Here is a 21,625-nt window from a genome sequence, read left to right as displayed (position 1 = left end):
ATGTTTCTTTCAAGTCTACCACTAGCTTTCTTCCAGGCTGTAAATAGTGAGCTTGTCTGGACTGTATATGAACCCCCCTACACACACACACTTTTTTCCTCAGTGACACAGATAACCAGACTGAGTTGTCATGTTGCCAACTTGTTTATTGCCAGACCACAGTTAGTGTAAGAAATCAGCATGTTGAGCTCTCATCACATGCACTAATATCAATACGAATAGCACAACTGGCAGAGTTCAACATACCACTCACCTGTGAGAGCTGAGTTACATATAGCTCCCTCTTGTAGCAGGAAATCCCAGGAGCATGTCCATCACTGTCAACTTCTAACATAACATTTATTGATCTTAGGAGGAGAGGAGAATCAACCTTATGGCCTTAATCCCACCTACCAGTATGCCTACCTTGCAGCCTCTTCTCCCCCTTTCCCCACCCCTCTCATGCCAGAAGCCTGTCTGTCATGATCTCTTTCCTTATTGACCTCTCCAAGTACCTCTTTAGTGAACAATGACATATGAGCCTTGTAACGAGCAAGGCTAATGTGGCTTAAATTCACACCATCTTGTCAAACCAAGCTTGATCCATATTTGCAAAATCCCAGAGCTCAACTGCTAACAGAGTTAGTGAAAATGCTGCCATTGCCTCTGTATGGTTAATAACCACTTCTAGATCTGAAACATTAATAGCCCCTTTCTGGTAAAGCCTGGGAATGATGGAAGAGCAAACCACTAAAGCCCCTGAAAATTCTGCTGAATAAGAAGCAAATCCCTAATAGTCCAAGACAACAATTTCCTTTTAGGTACCATACCTAGATGATTACCTCTCAAGTGAATCAAAATAACCCTAAAACTAGAGGCTGTACTGTTGAACTCCTCCAACAATGGTAACAGCTGCCTCCACAGCATACTTCGTTTTCCTTTCCACATTACATCTCAGGGGGATTTATCGAATCTCAAAAGCCTTCCTCCTGGTCTTATTGCAGCTGGGCTGGCAGCCCGGAAAATGAAAGATTGACATATAATTAACATTTTCTCTTACCTTGTAAAGAAAGCAAGAAAACAAATATTAGAAGAAGTATTAACCAAGCAAGTTCCTCACTACTTTATATAAAACTTCAAAGTCGCAAAAGCCTACCTGCCCTTCCTTTTAATAAAATCAGTAGCCTTACCCTTTTGAACCAAATCAGAGGTCCTCTCTAGCTGAAAAGAGTGATGAATACTTTCCTATAACACTTCCCTGGCTAAACAAGGCTATTTTCAAAACGATGTTAAAATGATTAGGCAAGGCTGGCCTGTCATCAACAAAATAAAAAAAAAACAAGGCTTCCTAATCGGCCCCAGTTACCATCATGACAGACAAAACAATTCCATTGGACAAAAAAATCAATTCAAATTTTCTTTCCAAAATCATTTGCTGCCCTATACCAGCTTGATGTGTTTTAGACTTTGAAATCCAGGCCAGCACTGCTTCATCTGTCAAACAAATGTCGTCCCATTTCAGGCTTTTCAAAAGTTCAGAATACACCCTCATGCAAACATAATCTCAAGGTTTCCCACAACATGTTCAACTCCAGATTAGCAGATACGGTATGCATATATACTTTAAACCACCTTCAACAAGTGCCTACCAGTGGGCATCCAGTCATCTATTGATGTACCCTTAACTCTCTTCCATCCCTTCAACATTCTACTAATTGACCAATGCTTAGTAACTCCTGCACCAAAAAGCCCTGAAAGATGTCAGTGCAGCCGTGTAAGACCTCTTGCTGGATTCAGACCAAGACTGCTGAATCGACTGTCGCTCGTCTTATGTACATTAAGAGGACAATGAGGCTTGGGTGTTCATTTAAGTAGTTTATTGCATACAAACACATCAGGATGGATGGCAGGAACATTGAACTTAAATGAACTAACTGACTGACTACATAGATGCATGCTCACTCAAAATGACACTCTTGCTTGCGCATGCTCAGTACTTATATGCACGTGCCAACTGACTGGAATTCTTCTTAAAGGTATATCACACACTCTGATCTACATCCTCCCTCTTTACTGAGCTGTCTCATATAAGCAATGACATTTCAATAGGCATGTAGTTGTATAGATACTAATAAAGAAAATAACAGTCGTGTCCAGGTTGCCATGTATCTGGAACTAGGTTTTGAGATGCGACCTGATCTCATAATGTAATAGTTAGGACTGGGTTTAGCAACAGGGACAGTCACTGGGGAATGTTCTGCTTGAGGACTCTCAGGGATTTTCTCATGTACAGGAATTGCTGACGGAATGTCCTCTGGAGCAGGAACATTGGACAAGTCACTCTGAGAACTAGAGTCTATCTCAGGCAGTATGCTGTAACACTGGTTTGAACACTGGTAACAAATGCCTCCATTTTGTCTGAATTCCCTTCCTTGTGATTCCACAGTGTATGATCTCTGCTCTTAACACATTCTTTTCACACATCCGATGCAATCAAAACCTTTTGACATCTGCATTTTTACTATCTCCCCTTTTTGTAAAGAATGGAGCAGTTTGCTGGTTTTATAAGACTTTTTGGACAAATGCTTTTTCAACAGTTGGGCTTTCACTGCTTTGTTGTTTTTAGCACATGGAACCAATAAATTACTGCTGGTTGGTAATGTGGTTCTGGTTTGTCTCAACATAAGTCTCTAGGCAGGTGAACCAAGATAATTATCACGAGGAATGTTTTTGAGATTTAATACGTTTAGAAAAACATCAGTATTGTCACGTCTGGATTTCTCTAACAGCTGTTTTATTTATTTATTGATATTTTTTAACCAGGTTAGTCCAGCTGAGCCAGGGGCCCATTTTCAGTGGAGACCCGAGGAGAAAAGCTCCAGAAAATTAACAATTCTTACAAAAGTTACAAAGATATAATCAACAGATAACTAAGTCTATTAGCAAATAATAGCATGGCATAACACAAGTCTATTAACAGGTAACAAATCGATAACAGAGAGAGTATGAAATTCAGTGGAATACCGTACATGAGGTCATTCCAATGTACAAAGAGTCAATAGTAATACAAGAACCTATTATTTATTTATTTATTTTTGGTGCATTTAAAAATAGAAAAAAAAGAGCAAAAAGTAACAGAAGGTGCAGGGTATATGAGGAAAATTAAACTATGTAGATAAGGGAGAATAAGTCAAGTGGGGGTCTGACAAAGGCAGGACCATGTCTTTTGTAGATAAAGTTTAAGTTCTTGTTTGAACAGGTATTTTTGAAGAGTGCTTCTTATATTGAGAGGGAGCAAGTTCCAAGCATGGGCTATGGAGTATTTATAAAGGGACTTTCCAATGTTTTTATTGGGTTTGTATATGTCAAGGAGGTGTTTGCTGGTAGTACAGAGGTGGCGTTGGGGGTTATAATAGGACAGTAAATTAGAGATGGAGTGACAGACAGAGGATTTTTTTTTTTTTTGCACTTTGAAGTGCACGTTCAGCCAAGCCATTTGTCTGATGGTATTCAGGACTACTTGTAATATGAACTAAGTCCCACGCTTCTGCAAATTTCTTGAACTGCTGACTTGTAAACTTTGCACCATTGTCAGAAATAACTCTATGCGGACTACCATGGACATAAAAATGTCTCTTCAACTTAGTAATGACAGTAGTGGATGTTGTGTTAGGAAGTAGGTCAATCTCAAATCAATTTAAATAAGAGTCTACTAACACCAAGTAATGTTGACCATTCCACTCAAAGATATCTGTGGCTAGTTTCGTCCAAAGTAGTTCAGGAATCTGGCTTAAATGAAGTGGTTCTTTTTGTTGCTGCGGCTTTGTACTATTACATACTGAACAAGATGAAAGTACTTTCTCAATACCTTTTGACATAGAAGGCCAAAACACTAGTCCTCTTGCACTTCTTTTGGTAGAATCAGTTTCTGGGTGGCCACGATGCAAAATCTTAATGTACTGTTGTTGCAAGGATTTTGGAGTAATCACTTTAGGACCTTTCATGATGATGCCATTATCTGACAAAATCTCATCTCTGTATGGAAAATACTGCTGCACTTGTATTGGTAAACAACATTGTTTTGAAGGCCATCCTCAACTGATACAGAGATTTAGCTTCTGGAAAATTGGATCTGAAGCTGTGTGAGTTCTGAGCTCATCAAGACAAGTGGAAGAAAATGTTCTCACTTCTATGATCTCGAAATCAAGTTGCTCATTATTATGCTGTTCTGTATTTTTTCTGGGCGATCTGGATAAGGCATAAGCAAGATAAAGAAGTTTGCCTTTTGTGTAAACAAGACTGAAATTGTACATTTGCAATTTGAGCATCATGCATTACAATCTGGCAGGGGCTGTTTTCATAAGCTTTCTCAAAATGGTGGATAAAGGTTAGTCATCAGTTTCACTCTGGATAGGTCGACCATAATTATAATCATGAAACTTCGAACAGGCAAACACAATAGCCAAAAGCTCTTTTTCAATCTGGACATATTGCATCTCAGTTTGGGTAAGAGTTCTTGATGCATATGCTACTGGTCTACCCTCTTGAAGAATGACTGCACCTAGACCAAACTTAGAAGCATCACAGGAAAGAGTAACTGGTTTGTGAACATCATAGTAGCTTAGAGTTGGTGGACTGGCAATTTCCTGTTTCAGGACATCAAATACTCTTTGGTGCTGTTCTGACCATGACCAAATGACATATTTATGTGTCAGCCCTCTTAGCGGTGCTGAAAGTTGGCTTAAATCTGGAATGATCTTGCCTAGATAGTTGAGCATGCCAAGAAAACATTGGAGGGCTTGAACATTGTCTGGAGCTGGCATCTCGAAAACTGCTGTTTGCTTAGAAGGATGTGGTTGTAAGCCTGAACTGGTAAACAAGTGACCAACATAAGTAACTTCTCATAGCCTGAATTTGCACTTCTGAGGATTCAGCTTAAGATTCAGTTCACGTTTTCTTTCCAGAACATTCTTAAGGTTTCTGTCATGTTTGACTTCAGCATTGCCTCCTACTAGAATATCATGTACTGTAATAGCGCATGGGCAGCCAGAAAAAATTTGCTCTGTCGCATGCTGAAAGACTTCATTGGCAGAATTTATTCCAAATGACATTCTTAGAAATCTGTATTTTCCAAATGCGTACCAAATGTGTTTAACAATGAAGATTTTTGGTCAAGCAAAATTTGGCAAAATAAACTCTTGCATTTGGCATGAGGGCAGCAACCTCTTCGACTGTGCACATTGGATGATGAGGCCTTTTTAATGCTTTGTTCAAATCTCTTGGATCAATACATATTCTGATATAATCTGAGCTTTTCTTATGTGCTGCTACCATGGAGGATACCCATTCAGTAGGTTCTTCTACTGGACAAATTATTCCAAGCTGCACCATTTTGTCTAGCTCGGCTTTAACTCTGTTCTGCATAGCTACTGGAACTCTCCATGCTGGTCTGATGACTGGGCTGACCTCTGGGTCTAACTTCATAGAGTACACAACTGGTAGTTTGCCTACTTTGTCTGCAAAAATATCAGCATACCCAGAAAAAATAGCTTGGGTGAAATTTGAACTGTTGTCATTCAGGTTTACATGGTGGACTTCTTTATTAAATGAAAGCAGTCCCAATTTCAAACTGTCTCTACTGTGTAATAATGACTGCACATGTCTCCTGACTATATAAAACTGTAAGACATAGCTGTTCCCAGCAGAGTAACATGAAAGCACTACTAAGCCCTCGGTTTGAATCTCTTCAACACCATAAGCAACAAGCTTTGCACACTTTGTCAAATCAAGTTGTTCTGCAGTTTTTACTCTAGCAAATGTTTCTGCTTACATAACATTGCATTTTGAGCCAGTATCGACTATGAACTCTACAGGATTTCCATTAATCCAAATAGTAAAAAGATTTTGTTCTTTGCCCACATTTCTACTGCATTGACTGTTTCACCAAGCACAGACACACCATCAACATAAAACTTAGGGTCGCATGTTTCTAATTGATCAACTTGCCTCTTGGAATGCCCTCTTTTAATAAAAGAATGTGCCGTATTTGATTTACAAAACCTTTTGAAATTATTCCACTTATTGCAAGAATGACACTGCTGACCAAAAGCTAAGCACTTTTCTCGTCTGGGTTCATGATTACCACCACAATTACGACAGTTGACTATGAGGTTTGCTATGGGTTTTGCTGAGCATCCCTGTGCTTTGCTGCGTGCACTTTAGGCCTTACTCAAGTAGCAGAGGGTTTTACTTAAGTTGCCTCACCCTTGGACCTGTATCTTTTAACCTCATGCTGCATATCATCTACATGAGCTGCGGAAGGTACTGGAAGACTTGCTTTCTCATTTGTAAGCATACTTGTGTGCCTTTCTGTAAGCTCATATATCTAACAAATCTCAATGGCGTTATTTAGTGTCATATCACTGTCTTGAAGCAAAATCTTTCTCACTATATCATTATTAATACCATACACAAGCCTGTCTTTTATCAACTCATCTCTGAAATCACTAAATCTGCACGTTTTAGCCTTATTTCTCAAGTCAGTTATATGTGCTGCAAAAGTTTTGCAGGCTTTTGTGCTTGTGTAAAATAAGTGCCTTTGCTTTGTAATATTTATTTGGGGGCTACACATTTCTCTAAATGTATGTTTTAAGCACTCAGGGTCTTCCCGCGTTTCAACTGGTACCACAATATGGTGGTCTTCCCCCTCCCCTGCAAACACAGCAGGTGCATACACAAATGAAAGCTATCTTTCAGTGGCCTCTGAACCAGCTAAATTAAGCAGAATAAATGCTTTTGTACATGCGTCTTTGTCAGCTAAAACAGCCTGTATAAAAATATCGTATTCCTGCTCCAACACTTTCCAATTCTCTGCAATATTGTTATCAAACACAAGTGGTGCGGGTCTGCAAAATCCTTTTGCCATGTCTACAGATTATAGTAAAATGCAATGCAATCTTGGCCCTTGAAATTATGTATGAACATGCACACACACACCAGGCAGTTGTAATAATATTCAAATGTATAATAAGCTTTTTGAAAGAATGTACTGTGCGAAATATTCTTTGAAATAACTGTACTTTGCAAAATAACTGCAATGTAATACTGCACACACTTGCAAACACTTTGCACACTTCAGATACTTTGAAAAGCTTTATTTAATGCGAAAAAGTAGTACATAGTGAAAAAAGATGGTCGTTTTCCTTTTTGTACATTTTATGTGATTTGGATATTGTTTCAAACATTTTCATAATTATTTTGAATATTTTTATCAATATGTCGCAGTTTTGGATATTTTAATAAGAAATTAGTTTTGAGTGTTCTGAGTGCTTCATTTTATATTTGGAGTGAAATAAGTCATTTAAGTGAGTTTTAGTACCTAGAATTTGTTTCTGACCTGTTTGTCAGTTATTTGAGCAGTTGGGATTATCCACTCGTATATATTCCTACAATTCTAACAGGTTGCCTCTTGACTTTGACTCTCGATCCCATTCCGGCACCATGTCACTCTTCTTATGTACACTAAGAAGATGATGAGGCTTGGGTGTTCGTTTAAGTAGGTTACTGCATACAAACACATCAAGATGGATGGCAGGAACATTGAACTTAAAGAACTATCTAACTAACAGACTGACTGCATGCATGCATGCTCTCACTCTGGCTGATCACTCAAAATGGCACTCTTGCTTGCATGTGTTCAGTACTCATTTGCACGTGCCCACTGACTGGAAAGCTTCTTAAAGACATATCACACACTCTGATCTACATCAGCCACCTGGATATAAATTCCCTATCTCCCAGACCTCCTCTGTTCTGCCCTTGGGGCCAAAGCTGAAACCTGCAAAATTGAAAAATGAGACAAACTATCAATAATCAAACTCAGAAACATGCTTCACAGAAAATGGAACATTACTGTTAAGGCAATGTAATGCCAACTTCCTTAACAACAACTGGACCACGTCATCCCTCATGGACTACTTTAACAACACTTATATCACTGCTTCATTGTTGGAATGAAAGACTACCCTGTTATTATGCAATTCCTCTTGGCAAACTACCATTAATTCCCCAAAGAGGCATCAATTCCAAAAAACATAGTCACAGAAAAACTCTGTGTAAGGGGTCCCATCAGCAGTTCTGACTGCTTTCCCAAATGTTTCCCCTTGAAGAAAATGGTGACGTGAAGAGTTTGTCTCTGTTTGGCGATGAGGAAGTCCAGTCCATCTCACTGAAGATATAATTGAAGGAAATAGCTCAGATCAACACTTTTGATTTTTGTTCTCCAAATCTTTCTGTCTAATCTTAGCTTCCTTATAATCTCAAATCAGAAAGCAGTTGCCCACTGAGAAGTCCTCATCTCTTGCAAAATAGCCATGTAGTCTGTCCTTGAGGATCAGCTGGAGAAAAACAGAAAAAAAACATGGAACTTAAGGCCTATCTTAGATCTATACAATCTTGTCACAATTCCTTTCAAAAATAACAAACTCTCCTATTGCCCCTTGGTGTTTTTTTATTCCCCAGTACCCATACCTTGGAGAGTATTATTTCCTTGTTTAAGTTTAATTCATGCATTCTTTTGCCAAGATTTTATATTGGAAATGTGAGTTAACAGAAAAAAAAAACAACAGAGTAAAAGCAGGGAGGATTAAGCGGCATGACTTTTTTTCAAAACAGAGATTAAGCAGATAAAATGATTTGGGTAAAGCAGACCCATACTCCATTACATTTCTAAACTGTTCTAAAAGCAGACCCATACTACTCCATTACATTTCTGAACTGTTCTCAAACCAGGCCTGTACTACTCTGTTATATTTCTAAACTGTTCTAAAAGCAGACCTATACTACTCTATATTACATTTCTGAGCTGTTCTAAAAGCAGACCCATACTACTCCGTTACATTTCTGAAGTGTTCTAAAAGCAGATCCATAGTACTCTGTTACATTTCTGAACTGTTCTTAAAGCAAACACGTACTACTCCATTACATTTCTGAACTGTTCTAAAAAGAGACCGATACTACTTCATTACATTTCTAAACTGTTCTAAAAGCAGACCCAGAGCTGTTGTAAAAGCAGGTCCATGCTACTCCCTTACACTTCTGAACTGTTCTAAAAGCAGACCCATAGTACTCTGTTACATTTCTGAACTGTTCTAAGGCGCATATACTTCCATCTGAATTTCCATCTGATATTGGACATGTTCAGTTGAAAGGTGACCACTAATGCTTATCCATAATTTACTACAATGTCTTTCTCTCGGATGCCACGCTTAAATACACCACACTAATGATCGATATTCAGCGTGTGATTCTTGGCTTGGCTTTTGGATGTAATAGTCACTACCGCAATATCTTTGATATTTCTTCTTTTCCAAACATACAGCAATCATTGAGCTTAGATATATATATATATATATATATATGTGTGTGTGTGTGTGTGTGTGTGTGTGTGTGTGTGTGTGTGTGTGTGTGTGTGTGTGTGTGTGTATATATATATATATATATATATATATATATATATATATATATATATATATATATATATATATATATATATACATATATATATATATATATATATATATATATATATATATATATACACACACACACATATATATAGTGTATGGGCACTAGGCTGGACGGAAATGCTGACACCCATTTAGTCATGGAGCAGTTCCTTCCTCTTTCTTGTACAGATAATTTAATTTAAATCAGTAACACTGAATATATGTACATGCCATTCATTTTACAATTGCTAAAGTTTAAAAAAAGAGCGCCTGATCTGGCCTACTGACATTAGATCAGGGCATCTGTCTATGCTTTGGGTCACTTTGGATCAACTAGCAACCTTGGAAGCAGGAAAGTAGGTGACGCAGAGTAGGCCTGAGCTTCCAACAGTCAGCTTCTCAAGAGAAGGGAAAAATTTCCAGGGAGATGGACAACATGACTAACCAATGAAAAGTGATGCTGGCAGCTATCTTAACATTGCAGAAAGGGAAACAACATCTTTGGGCAACTTGGATGAAACTGCATTGCAAAGGCCCAGTCTTTCTCTTTATCCCTGTTGAGGGAAACTCATTTTGAGTGGCCATATGGCGTATGGCTGACAGTCCTGGTGTTGGGGGTAAGCCATAAGACAACTGGTCAAGGTGGTGAAATCATGAGGCGAAGGAGGATGCATCAGATAGAGGGCTGCAAAATGGAAAAAAAATAAAAGTCCATTATGTAAGTACAGAGATACACTTGGGTATTTGCATCAAATGCATATGATACAGAGGTGATCAAAAGTAACCTGAATCCTGACTTCTTGCTTTAGTAAACCTTATCACAAACCACCAATTTTGTTTGCTTCTGTTTAGGTGTGCATATCGCTCATATTTGTTTTTAGTTGCCATTTTTATCTTTAGAGTTTTTCTGTGTTTAAAGTTTCTTAATTAATCTTCTCTCACTGTACTTATTTGGTCGTCTCATTTTTTCACTGGCGTCTTCCCTCTCTAATACTTCCGTATTCCCTTCATTATTTGTTGCATTAGGCAGGCCATTTTTGGGACTAGTGCTTGTGTGTTCTAAATTTTTAGGAGCCAACCAACAAGAGAGTTATGCAATTCATTACTAGAGTTCAGAAAGAGTGCTAAAACAATTTTCATAGGTTGGTACTAGGCTATCAGCCCTAGGGCCTATACAAGCCTAGCCATAACAATTCCCTGGCTATTTCTTCCCACATTATTTACTTTCCTGGACCCCTGTCTAGCAGGGCGACTGACGTGATCCCTGGGGTGAATTTCCTTTCTCCCATCGGTTCCTCTTGAAGAGGTCCAAAGAGGCACTCTGCTTGACATGTATGGGCAATCTATTCCAGAGTCTGGGGATTCTCTGGGTCAGGAACCTATCCCTCCAGCATGTTTTGTTTATTGTGATGACAAGGTTTAGATCCGCATGTCCAACAGCTTTGGGTTTGACATGGCCTTGTATGTTAAGCAGAGGCGTAGGGCACAAGTGACTGTCAACTTCCTAAAAAGCTGATATCTTTATTTTCTTTTGAGACTTGCATATCTGTTCTTTAAGGTGGAATAAAAGCAGGCAAATGTTTGTTGTTAGTGGGGGAGAGGAATGAGAAATGATGAGGGTAATAAATGGTAGATAACTTAATAAAAAAAATTCTTAGGCTGTTATGGTATGTGTTTCACTGGGCTGAAATGGAGTCAAAGGTGAATTAAAGCCAGACACCAAGAGGGTGATCAAGTCACTGTCTTTTAAACTAGCTGCAAATTTGGCCCAGATGTTTACTGATCTTGTTGACTCTGTACTAGCGGTATAAAGAGCTTGACTACAGACTGAAGGTGTGTGTTTATTGAATCATTCTACAAGAAGAATAAGAAAGAGCTTTCTGCCCTGAAACAATGCAGCTCACAGTCTGAGTCAAATAACCTCATCAGCTAAGTCCGGTTAACTCTAATGTGCCCTCCACAGAAGTGAGGATATTGAACCCAGATCTAGTGCTATGGGAATTTGTCTGAGCTGCCGTGGTTGCTTAACATTGCTATGGAGTGTTCTGTTTTAAACAAAGGCGTTCTGAACTGTTGTCTTTATTGTGTCCTGTTCTGCTGTTGTAATTAGTAATACTGTGGTTGTTTCATGGGCCCTGCAGACTAGGAGGTCCAGGAAAATAAGAAGTGATGATGTAATGGAATTACATACGTGGCAATTTGTGTATAAAAATCCTTACGGGTTTGGTATATCAGGATGAATTAGTGTAGATGAGATAGTTTCTAAAACGTTCCTAAAAATCAGTTGAAATTCACAAAAAAAGAAGAAAAAACAGTAGGGCACCATGATTCACCCAGTGTTTCATAGATCAGTACTAGGCTAACTGCCCTTGTGGGCCATTTTATTAAGCCTAGCAAATTACCCCATGTAAGAATCAAACCCTGCACCTTGTGTCTATAAAGTAAAGACCTTAACCATTATACCAGCCTCCCACCCTAACATCAGTATGAAAACTCTGGCCTTTAATACAGTATTGTACCATGAATAACTTCATAAAGCCAATCAGTGACCAACTCTTGGCACAATAAAGCTTATTCTAACACCTGAGGAATGAGATTTGGCCACTGGACAAAATAGACAAAATATTTTTCTATCATTACAAACAATACATTGTGCCAGTTGTACCTCTTTGGTACTTGAGGGAGGAGAACCTCAAGCATTGTGTTAAACATCCTTCCCAACATCACTCAGCAGTGATGACTAAGTGAAAATTAAAACACTGACAACAAATAAATAAGTGACTTTTCTTGACTCCCTCTCTGCTCATTTCTGTTTCTCGGTGATGCAGTGTTAGCGTTGTTGCCTCACAGCATAAGATTCTCTGGTAAAGATCCTCGGCTGGGGTGCCTTCTGTGCTGGGTCTGCATGTCCTCCGTGTGGTCGGGTGGGTTTCCTTCGGGTGCTCCGGTTTCCTCCCACATCCCAAAGACATGCTGTAGGTGGATTAGACACTCTAAATTGGCCCTAGGTGTGAGTGTGTGTGTGTGTGTGTGTGTGTGTGTGTGTGTGTGTGTGTGTGTGTGTGTGTGTGTGTGTGTGTGTGTGTGTGTGTGTGTGTGCCTTCTGTGGAAGTTTGGGTGCCGGGCTGGCAACTCGACACTGTAAAACTCCACTGCCAATCATGAGCGGACAGGTGATCCACTGTAGCGACCCCTAACCATGAAAAAGCCGAAAGAAGAAGAAGAAGCAGCAGCTGTTGTAAATGGTGGTAACCCTTAAAGAAAGGTTAGAGGAATAAGAAAATAGAGCAGGAAGTTCAAGTATAATAAGGAAGCCAAATATAAAATCAGTTTCTATGTTAGAGTAACATTTGAAATTACTTTATTCCTTTTGACTTGTTTAAAGAAAAGTTTCCACACTTGTTCGTGTCAATGCTCTCAACCCTCAGTCATTCACATATTCATATCACTTGCTTATCCAGACACATATTCAGGAACTGCTGTTGAGAAGTTTTTCAACAATTTTTTCTATGTATTTTGCCCCTTAACTGCCAGCTGTCAACACTTCCTTCAGTCAGATTATGCTCATTCATTCCCTGGCAAAGGGAGACTGCCCTGAGTACAGGAAAGAGACGTCCAAAGGGTGTCATCATCCAGACAACTATGTGATTTGCACCCTTTGTCATCCCCTCTGTCTTTCTGTCTCAGACCTGCCATGGAGGTCATCCATCAGTTGGATGCGTTTGCCTTCCGCAAGACCAGGGGCTTAAAGTGGGACCAAGCTATCTAGCCCCCAACCAACAGGCACATAATGCCAGTCATTCTCCCTCCTTGTACTGAGGAGGTGGTTCCAGGCTTTTTACCACAATATACCAAAATCCCTAATCCTTCCCGTGGGTGGTGACTTGAGTACCCACATCACTGCAGGACCCATCCGTATAGCTGCATGCACACTCCTTCACACACACACTGACAGTGGGTTACATCACTGTAGGACCCACATATATAGCTGCATGCACACTCCTTCACACCTGCACAGTGGGTTACATCACTGCAGGACCCACCTATGTAGCTGCATGCACATTCCTTCACAAATGCTGACAGTGGTTTATATCACTGCAGGACCCACCTATAAAGCTGCATGCACACTCCTTCACACATACTGACAGTGGGTTACATCACTGCTGGACCCACCTATATAGCTGCATGCATAGTCTTTCACACATGCTGGGTGCTATCATGAGCCATCATTCCCGGGACAGTCTGTGGTTTTTGTGCTGCCAACACAAGGCTTTTCATGAGCTACCATCCATCTTGTCAGCCAAGACCCACATCCCTCAGATTAAGCACACCTATTCTTCCTTGCTAATTGTGTCAAGCACCTAAGCTGCTAATGAAACTTGTGTCACGTCACCTGAGCTTTAGTAAGGGATTCATCTTTCTCTGCTACTGGAGCTGGCTTTTAATTCTTCAGCCTGATCCGTGGTCTTACCACTTCTGTTAAGAATAATGTGCCTGTGAGTGCATGTAATATGTGTGTGTGTGTGTGTGTGTGTGTGTGTGTGTGTGTGTGTGTGTGTGTGTGTGTGTGTGTGTGTGTGTGTGTGTGTGTGTGTGTGTCTTGGGGAGAAGTAACATCTAACAAAAATTAAACAAGCATAAACAAGATTTTTTAAAATAATGTCTTCCTCCATTAAACAGCCACAGTAAATATAAGGATAAATATATCTGTATTTCAAAAAAACAACTGAAATAGAATAGTAATAGTCCATGGTAGTAAAGGGCATATTTGCATTATGTACCCACTTGTACTTATGTCCTCACTGGTGAATACTGCCCAAAGCATGCTAGTATTGATTGCTGATAATATACTGAAAAACACTGGTACTGACACCCACTGTGTGCTTTCTGTTTGCAGGTATAAGCTTCCCTCTTAATTTTACTTTTCCTACTGATATTCTTGCAGCTTTAAGTATTGACAGAGATTCATAAAGGTTACACAAAGTGTGGAGTACATAGGTTCATAGGTACATACATGTACACTTAGTGTGTCTTTCTGTGTGACCAGAAGGCTTCTTAGTATAGGCTTTATTGAATCTGGACCATCTTTTTTCTTACTTGTATTATTTTGAAGTTGCTAAACTTCCTCTGTCTTGTATTTCATTCTGTGCACTTGGTTGCAGTGGTAGCATTTACACAGGTCCCTCCATGGAAGTGTGTATCATGGAAATAACGTGATTGCAATAAAGCAGGTAGTCTAACTTGATTATACAAAATATAAATGTTATATTAGTGTTTAAGTCTACCTTCGACCTCTTGTTTAAGAAGTGTTTATGAACTTCAAGGTCAAAGTAGTGCCATTGGTTCACTCAGAATTATAGCTGTTAAGTCCTTCAGAAAAGCATGTTAGCACAAGTCTTATGCATTGCAGTAGAACACATCTCAAATTGCAGACATGCTGATGTAGTCACGTTTCTTTTTCTAGCAGTTGAAACACAGAGCACTAGTTCTGAAGAACTTGTCCCAAGTCCTCCGTCTCCCCCACCTCCGCCACGTGTTTACAAGCCCTGCTTTGTTTGTCAAGACAAGTCATCTGGGTATCACTATGGAGTCAGCGCTTGTGAGGGGTGTAAGGTAAGGACAAAGAAAACGTTCTTGATTGTAATAGTAGATGGGCAGATCTCAAATGATGGATCTTGGACACAAATGAAAATGTGATGGTTTTTCTTTAAAATGTAATAATTCTTATTCAGTCATACCACCACACATTTAGTGCATACAGTTTTTTAAAATCCAAATTAAAGTAACACAGTAGCAAAGCATGCCTTTTTAAACTTTTGTAGAGATAAGCAGTATATTTTTCTTTGCTATGCCTGTTGCAGGAGATGGCATCTATGGCATTTGCGTCCTGTATCAAATTGTTAGCAATCATAATAGACCCTGCCCTCTGGTACCGTGATGTTAGAGTATAAAAAGGATCAGTTCCATTGCACTCTCAAGTTCTTTCTTCCTGCAGAACAGCGCCTCTAATATTTACTGTATCTAGATAATTGTAGTGGTCTGAAGTACCTGTTTCCATTTAGCTTTTCATTTCTTTCATTGTTATTGATGACTGATTTGCCCAGATTTCCTCAGTAAATCAGAGGTTAGTGCAGCTGTGGTCATCAGATCCTGCTGTGGGACATAAACTAGTAAGTAGAGCAAAATTAGGAAAACAAAAGGTGAATATATTCATGTAATGTTGACAATGGCAAATTAATCATCAGCACCCATGAAGAGGAGGAAGAACAGGAAAAACACCATAGTAACACATCTTTGTCTGAAAGTATGGACAGTAATAGCGAACATCACATCATCCTCTACAAAGTCAAAAATAAACCTTAAAATGCTCAAACTTGCTGAGGTCATTCTCATGACAGGAAGTTTAGACTCTGGGCAGTGATACTCCATTTATCTAGAACCATGCCACTGTTGAGAGCGCCATTGCCTAAGTGTTGCCTTTTGAAATACAGTAAACTCCCCGTTAATCGAGACTTAAGTAACCGGCACTCTCAAGCAACCAGCATTTGATTGGCTCGTATGCCGGCATACGAGCCAATCAAAAATTGCAAAGCGGAGACACTTCTCAATGCGGAACAGTTCTGCATTGAATAGAAGTAGCTCCACTTCACGATTTTTGATTTTCTCGCATGCCGGCATACGAGCCAGTCAAAAATCCCAAAGGGCTCTTCTATTAAATGCAGAACAGCCCGCTGTTCCGCATTGAACAAAAGAGGCTCCATTTTGCCATTTTTGATTGGCTCGTATACTGGTATACAACCCAATAAAAATTAATTGCAAAGTATATCTCATGCAACCAGAACATACACTTAACCAGCATCTACCAATCCCCATGGGTGCCAGTTTAGTGAGATTTTACTGTAACTGAACAATCTCTGAAGTTTGGGGAGGCTCAGTCTTAATCTAGGCAGGTAAATAATGTATCCCAGTCCTTTTGCAAATGTTGTAGATGCCACTATTGTCATCAAACCTGGCTACATGATTCATGGCGTATTGTCAGCTCAACACCAAAGAGATCACTGATAGTTCTCAGCATTCAGATGTTCCTTTTATACCTTCCAAGAACCTCCGCATCAGAGAATGAAGAGACAAAATCAGTAAGTGTTTTTGGAGGCCGACTGTTTATACTGTTAATGATGTCTGTAGTCCCCACTTTTTAATTTAATTTATTCATTTGTTATTCAGGGAAGTCAATTGGTCATCTAGGACCCTTTTCAGCCATGATCTGAGCTAAAGGGGTAAGAATAGAAGCAATAAATGTGGACATATTAGAGCAGCCAATCAAGATGCATGTTTTAGCTAGTGGGGGAAAAAACATAGTGAATGGAGAAAAACGTGGCAGAAATATAGAGATCATGAAATCTCCACAAAGGCAGTCCCTAGAGATTAGGATTGAACTTTGGACCCTTGATCTGTGAAGTAGTGATCTTAACCACTAAGCCACTGTGCTTCTGTCTCTCTCTCTCTCTCTCTCGAGAGAGAGAGAGAGAGAGTGAGTGAGAGAGGTCCTGTAGGCCTGAATGTCCATAGCCCATCTATTTCTTCAGATATGATGTGACGTAATAGTTCTAGCGGTAGGTGAGACAACAGTGCTAATGCCACCAGCACTGAAAAAGTATCCATCCTATCACAACCAGCTTCACAGCAACAGGAGGTTAGAAGAAAAAGGCAATACTGGCTCATTCTGTCTTCCTTCCTATTCTTCCTCTTTCTCTTTCTTCCCTTCTCACAAGACACAGTGAAAAATAAGGGAAGGGATTCCTCAAGTCTGTGAAGTCCTCTTCTGAGGGAAAGAAGAAAGAACAAACCTTCTTCTTCCTCAAGAGTGCAAAGTCTACTTTCTTTGCATGGTGTATGCCCTATAACATATTTCTTTAAGCTTTAATTAGAGAATTTTGTGGATAATTCTTCTGCATCCTTGAAGTCTGCCCTGTGTGACCCATTGTTTGAAGAGCCCCTCTGACTGATGCAGACAGATAAACTAAATATTGCTATGATGTACGAGCAGGAGTTGATGGAACCCCCTGACTCATCTGTCTGGATTATACCTTCATTCTGGAGTCTTAATGGAAGGCACTGACAAGCTCTTTAGTGCTATCCAAATATATGAGTTCCCAAGACAGCAGCATTATCAGCCTTCCATTGCAGGTCATTCTCCATTTTGTGAAAAAAACCCTGGGTATAAAAGAAAAAAGTAGGGAAGATGATATTCCTCTTCCTCAAAAGAGAGGGATGTGTCTTTCTTCGGTATTCATGTACTGACCACTCCGTACTGGAGGATAGGGCAGTAGCTGCTTGGTTCTGACAGTGTGATCATGACAGTGCCATAACTAGAGCATATATAAGAACAAACATTCCTGTGTAGCACCTCGTTACTGCACACTGCATGCAGAGGGGTACCAGGAATGGAGATAAAACAGCCACCTCCTGTTCCTTGGCCAGTGATCAGTCCCGTCAGTACCACCAGTATTTTCAGTTCCTAGTGTAAAACTGAGATTGTGGTTAAGGCTGCAGAGACAGGAGCTAAGGTAAGTGTTAGGTGGTAGACATTCCCCGATGTTCTTCGTGTTTCACTGTTGCAGTCATTACATTTGGGTAATCTGCTGGCAGGTTGCCCTCAGTCGGCCTGAATTCTAAAGTCTTGGGTCCTGCATCGGTTGCTGTCTCCTATTCCATGGCGTCAGGTCGTCAGGGGTATAAAACATGCAGCCAACGCCATTTTGCAAGTGCCGGTCGGCCGACTACTGAAATATTCGCGTTTGAGTTTCAGAACCAAAGTCTTCAATAAATCTAAGTACCTCATTGGGGAAACTTTTTTCTTACTTTTTACCGATGTCAGAAAAAGTTAATAATTGTATTACTTGTGGGAAGCAAATACCTCATAAGGATTTCCATTTATACTGTAGTCCTTGCCTAGGTCCTGATCACAACCTGCATGGCTGTCGGTTTTGTACTAGATTTAACCAACGCACTATTAAGCGTCTGTATATTTTTGCATCTAAGTATTTTGGAAACAGATTTAACTACCCAGAGATGTCATCGGATAGCAATCCGACTACCACAGAACATAAAAAATGCAAAGAAAAGGACAGAAAGGCAGTCGAGATCCAAAACCGACGACGAAGCTTCTCCTAAGCCAGTCACTGGTTCGCCGGTATTCAGTGAGGCGCTTTCGCAGCCTCTGATACCCGCTACCTTCGAGTCACAGGCCTCTACCGACACTCATGTGGAGTCCGGCATGCCACAAGATACTCAGGGTATTGGACCGACGGATGTACCCCCCTCGGATGGGTCCAGAACCGCTGAGCAGGCTCCGGCTTCTGAGGGTGTATTCAGACCAGATCAAGTTTCTATTTCTTCTGATTCTTCTCTTCTGATCAGATTATTCTTACCTCCCTATGAGGATTCTGATGCTGAGGAGTCTATTCCATCTGCATCTCCTCCTGAGGATTATTCACCTCTGGCTCCCAGTAAGCCTTTGACAGGTATTATTAGGGTCTCCTGACTTTATATTTTTTTATTTAGACTGCCTTGCTGATGAAACTATTTTCACACAGTCAAAGGGAGTTAAGGCCTCACAGCAAAAAAAACTACCCCCCCCTCCCAGCAGAGAAAGGGAGCTGGACAGATGGGAAAAAACTTAAACTGTCAATTTATATATAAAGTACCAACAACATGTTATGGGATTGCTGAAACAGAAAATGATGTTGGAATGTGCAGAAAATAAGGAATTGCAGCTCTTTAGTGCTATCCAAATATATGAGTTCCCAAGACAGCAGCATTATCAGCCTTCCAATTCATGTACTGACCACTCCGTACTGGAGGATAGGGCAGTAGCTGCTTGGTTCTGACAGTGTGATCATGACAGTGCCATAACTAGAGCATATATAAGAACAAAAATTCCTGTGTAGCACCTCGTTACTGCACGCTGCATGCAGAGGGGTACCAGGAATGGAGAAAAAACAGCCACCTCCTGTTCCTTGGCCAGTGATCAGTCCTGTCAGTACCACCAGTATTTTCAGTTCCTAGTGTAAAACTCAGATTGTGGTTAAGGCTGCAGAGACAGGAGCAAAGGTAAGTGTTAGGTGGTAGCCATTCCCTGATGTTCTTCGTGTTTCACTGTTGCAGTCATTACATTTGGGTAATCTGCTGGCAGGTTGCCCTCAGTCGGCCTGAATTCTAAAGTCTTGGGTCCTGCGTCAGTTGCTGTCTCCTCTTCCATGACGTCAGGTCGTCAGGGGTATAAAACATGCAGCCAACGCCATTTTCTTTAGTCTTTCATGCCGTGCAGTGACCGAAGCAGAAGCATTTCGCAAGTGCCAGTTGGCCGACTACTGAAATATTCACGTTTGAGTTTCAGAACCAAAGTCTTCAATAAAGCTAAGTACCTCGTTGGGGAAACTTTTTTCTTACTTTTTACCGATGTCAGAAAAAGTTAATAATTGTATTACTTGTGGGAAGCAAATACCTCATAAGGATTTCCATTTATACTGTATTCCTTGCCTAGTCCCTGATCACAACCTGCATGGCTGTCAGTTTTGTACTAGATTTAACCAACGCACTATTAAGCATCGGTATATTTTTGCATCTAAGTATTTTGGAAACAGATTTAACTACCCAGAGATGTCGTCGGATAGCAATCCAACTACCACAGTACATAAAAAATGCAAAGAAAAGGACAGAAAGGCAGTCGAGATCCAAAACCGACGACGAAGCTTCTCCTAAGCCAGTCACCAGTTCGCCGGTATTCAGTGAGGCGCTTTCGCAGCCCCTGATACCCGCTACCTTCGAGTCACAGGCCTCTACCGACACTCATGTGGAGTCCGGCATGCCGCAAGATACTCAGGGTATTGGACCGACGGATGTATCCCCCTCAGATGGGTCCAGAACCGCTGAGCAGGCACCGGCTTCTGAGGGTGTATTCAGACCTCAACATTTTTATATTAAACCGATGAAAGCTGCAAAACCAAAGGCAAAGACACCTTCAAAAACTAAAAAAAATGATGCCTGAGCCACATGTACAGGCCTCAATGCCTAAAAAGCAGATTATCAAAATGGCTGAAGACCTTATTACCTTGATTAGGGGTACTCATCCCCCTCCAGAGGCCTAGGCAAGACACTGACTATGAATCTTCAGATCAGGTTTCTATTTCTTCTGATTCCTCTTCTGATCAGGAATTATCTTTACCTCCCTATGAGGATTCTGATGCTGAGGAGTCTATTCCATCTGCATCTCCTCCTGAGGATTATTCATTTGGAGAAACCTTGCATACTTTGAGAGAGCATTTTCACTGGGAGAGTCAAGACGTCTCAGAATCAAAAAAGAGGCTCAGGGATTTCCTCCTTCTCCCTCAGCACAAGTCTTTAGCCATTCCCCCTGTGTTAGACATTGTGGATGATGTTTTTTCGGAGTCAAGCCTGACCCCTGACTCTTTACCTCTGGCTCCCAGTAAGCCTGACAGGTATTACAGGGTCCCTGACTCTCATAAATTTTTATTTAGAAACCCTGCTGCTGATCCTGAAACTATTTCACAGGGTCCAAAGGGAGTTAAGGCCTCAACAGCAAAAAACCCTACCCCCTCCGACAGAGATTCAAGGGCACTGGACAGATGGGGAAAAAAGGTTTATACATCTGCAACCTTGGCAATTAGGGCCTTAAACTGTCAATTTCATATGCTTAAGTACCAACAACATGTTATGGGATTGCTGAAACAGAAAATGATGTTGATTTCAAAATGTGCAGAAAATAAGGAATTGCAGGAATTATTGCATGCAGCTGAACAAGTTGGAAAGCATACTTTGCAATGTGGTTTTGATTCTTTAGAGGCCTCCTGCAGGGCCACACTTACAGGAACTGTGATTAGGAGGCATGCCTGGTTAAAGGAACAAAATTTGCCTGATCATGTTAAAGCTAAATTGCTAGATGCACCTTTACAGCATGATTCTCTGTTTGGTATAAAGGCAGAAGAGGTTTTAAAGAAAATGGAAGACAAAGCTAAGTCTATGCAAACTGTTAAAGATTTCTTGCAAGTGCAGCCACCTAGATTCAGCAGGCACTGGCCTACAAAAAACTGGTCCTTTCCTGTGTCAGACAGAGCTCA

General features: G+C 40.4%; 1 protein-coding gene across 3 annotated transcripts in view; it reads left to right on the top strand.

Moving 5' to 3' along the window:
* The window catches only part of RARB (retinoic acid receptor beta), a 1,128,948-nt gene that overhangs the window by 395,580 nt on the left and 711,743 nt on the right, over positions 1–21,625 (top strand). For 2 of the 3 annotated variants that reach the window (XM_044066878.1, XM_044066881.1), the window contains exon 2: positions 14,950–15,098. In XM_044066878.1, coding sequence (XP_043922813.1) covers positions 14,950–15,098 — 149 coding nt within the window. The remainder of the gene's footprint in view (positions 1–14,949; positions 15,099–21,625) is intronic. The other variant, XM_044066879.1, reaches the window with a different exon arrangement.

This window comes from Protopterus annectens, chromosome 3.part1 (assembly GCF_019279795.1).
Source record: "Protopterus annectens isolate FY-2018-M chromosome 3.part1, PAN1.0, whole genome shotgun sequence".
NCBI classification, from domain to species: domain Eukaryota; kingdom Metazoa; phylum Chordata; order Ceratodontiformes; family Protopteridae; genus Protopterus; species Protopterus annectens.
The sequence above is the reverse complement of the archived record's forward strand: the minus strand, read 5'-3'. Positions and strand labels throughout refer to the sequence as shown.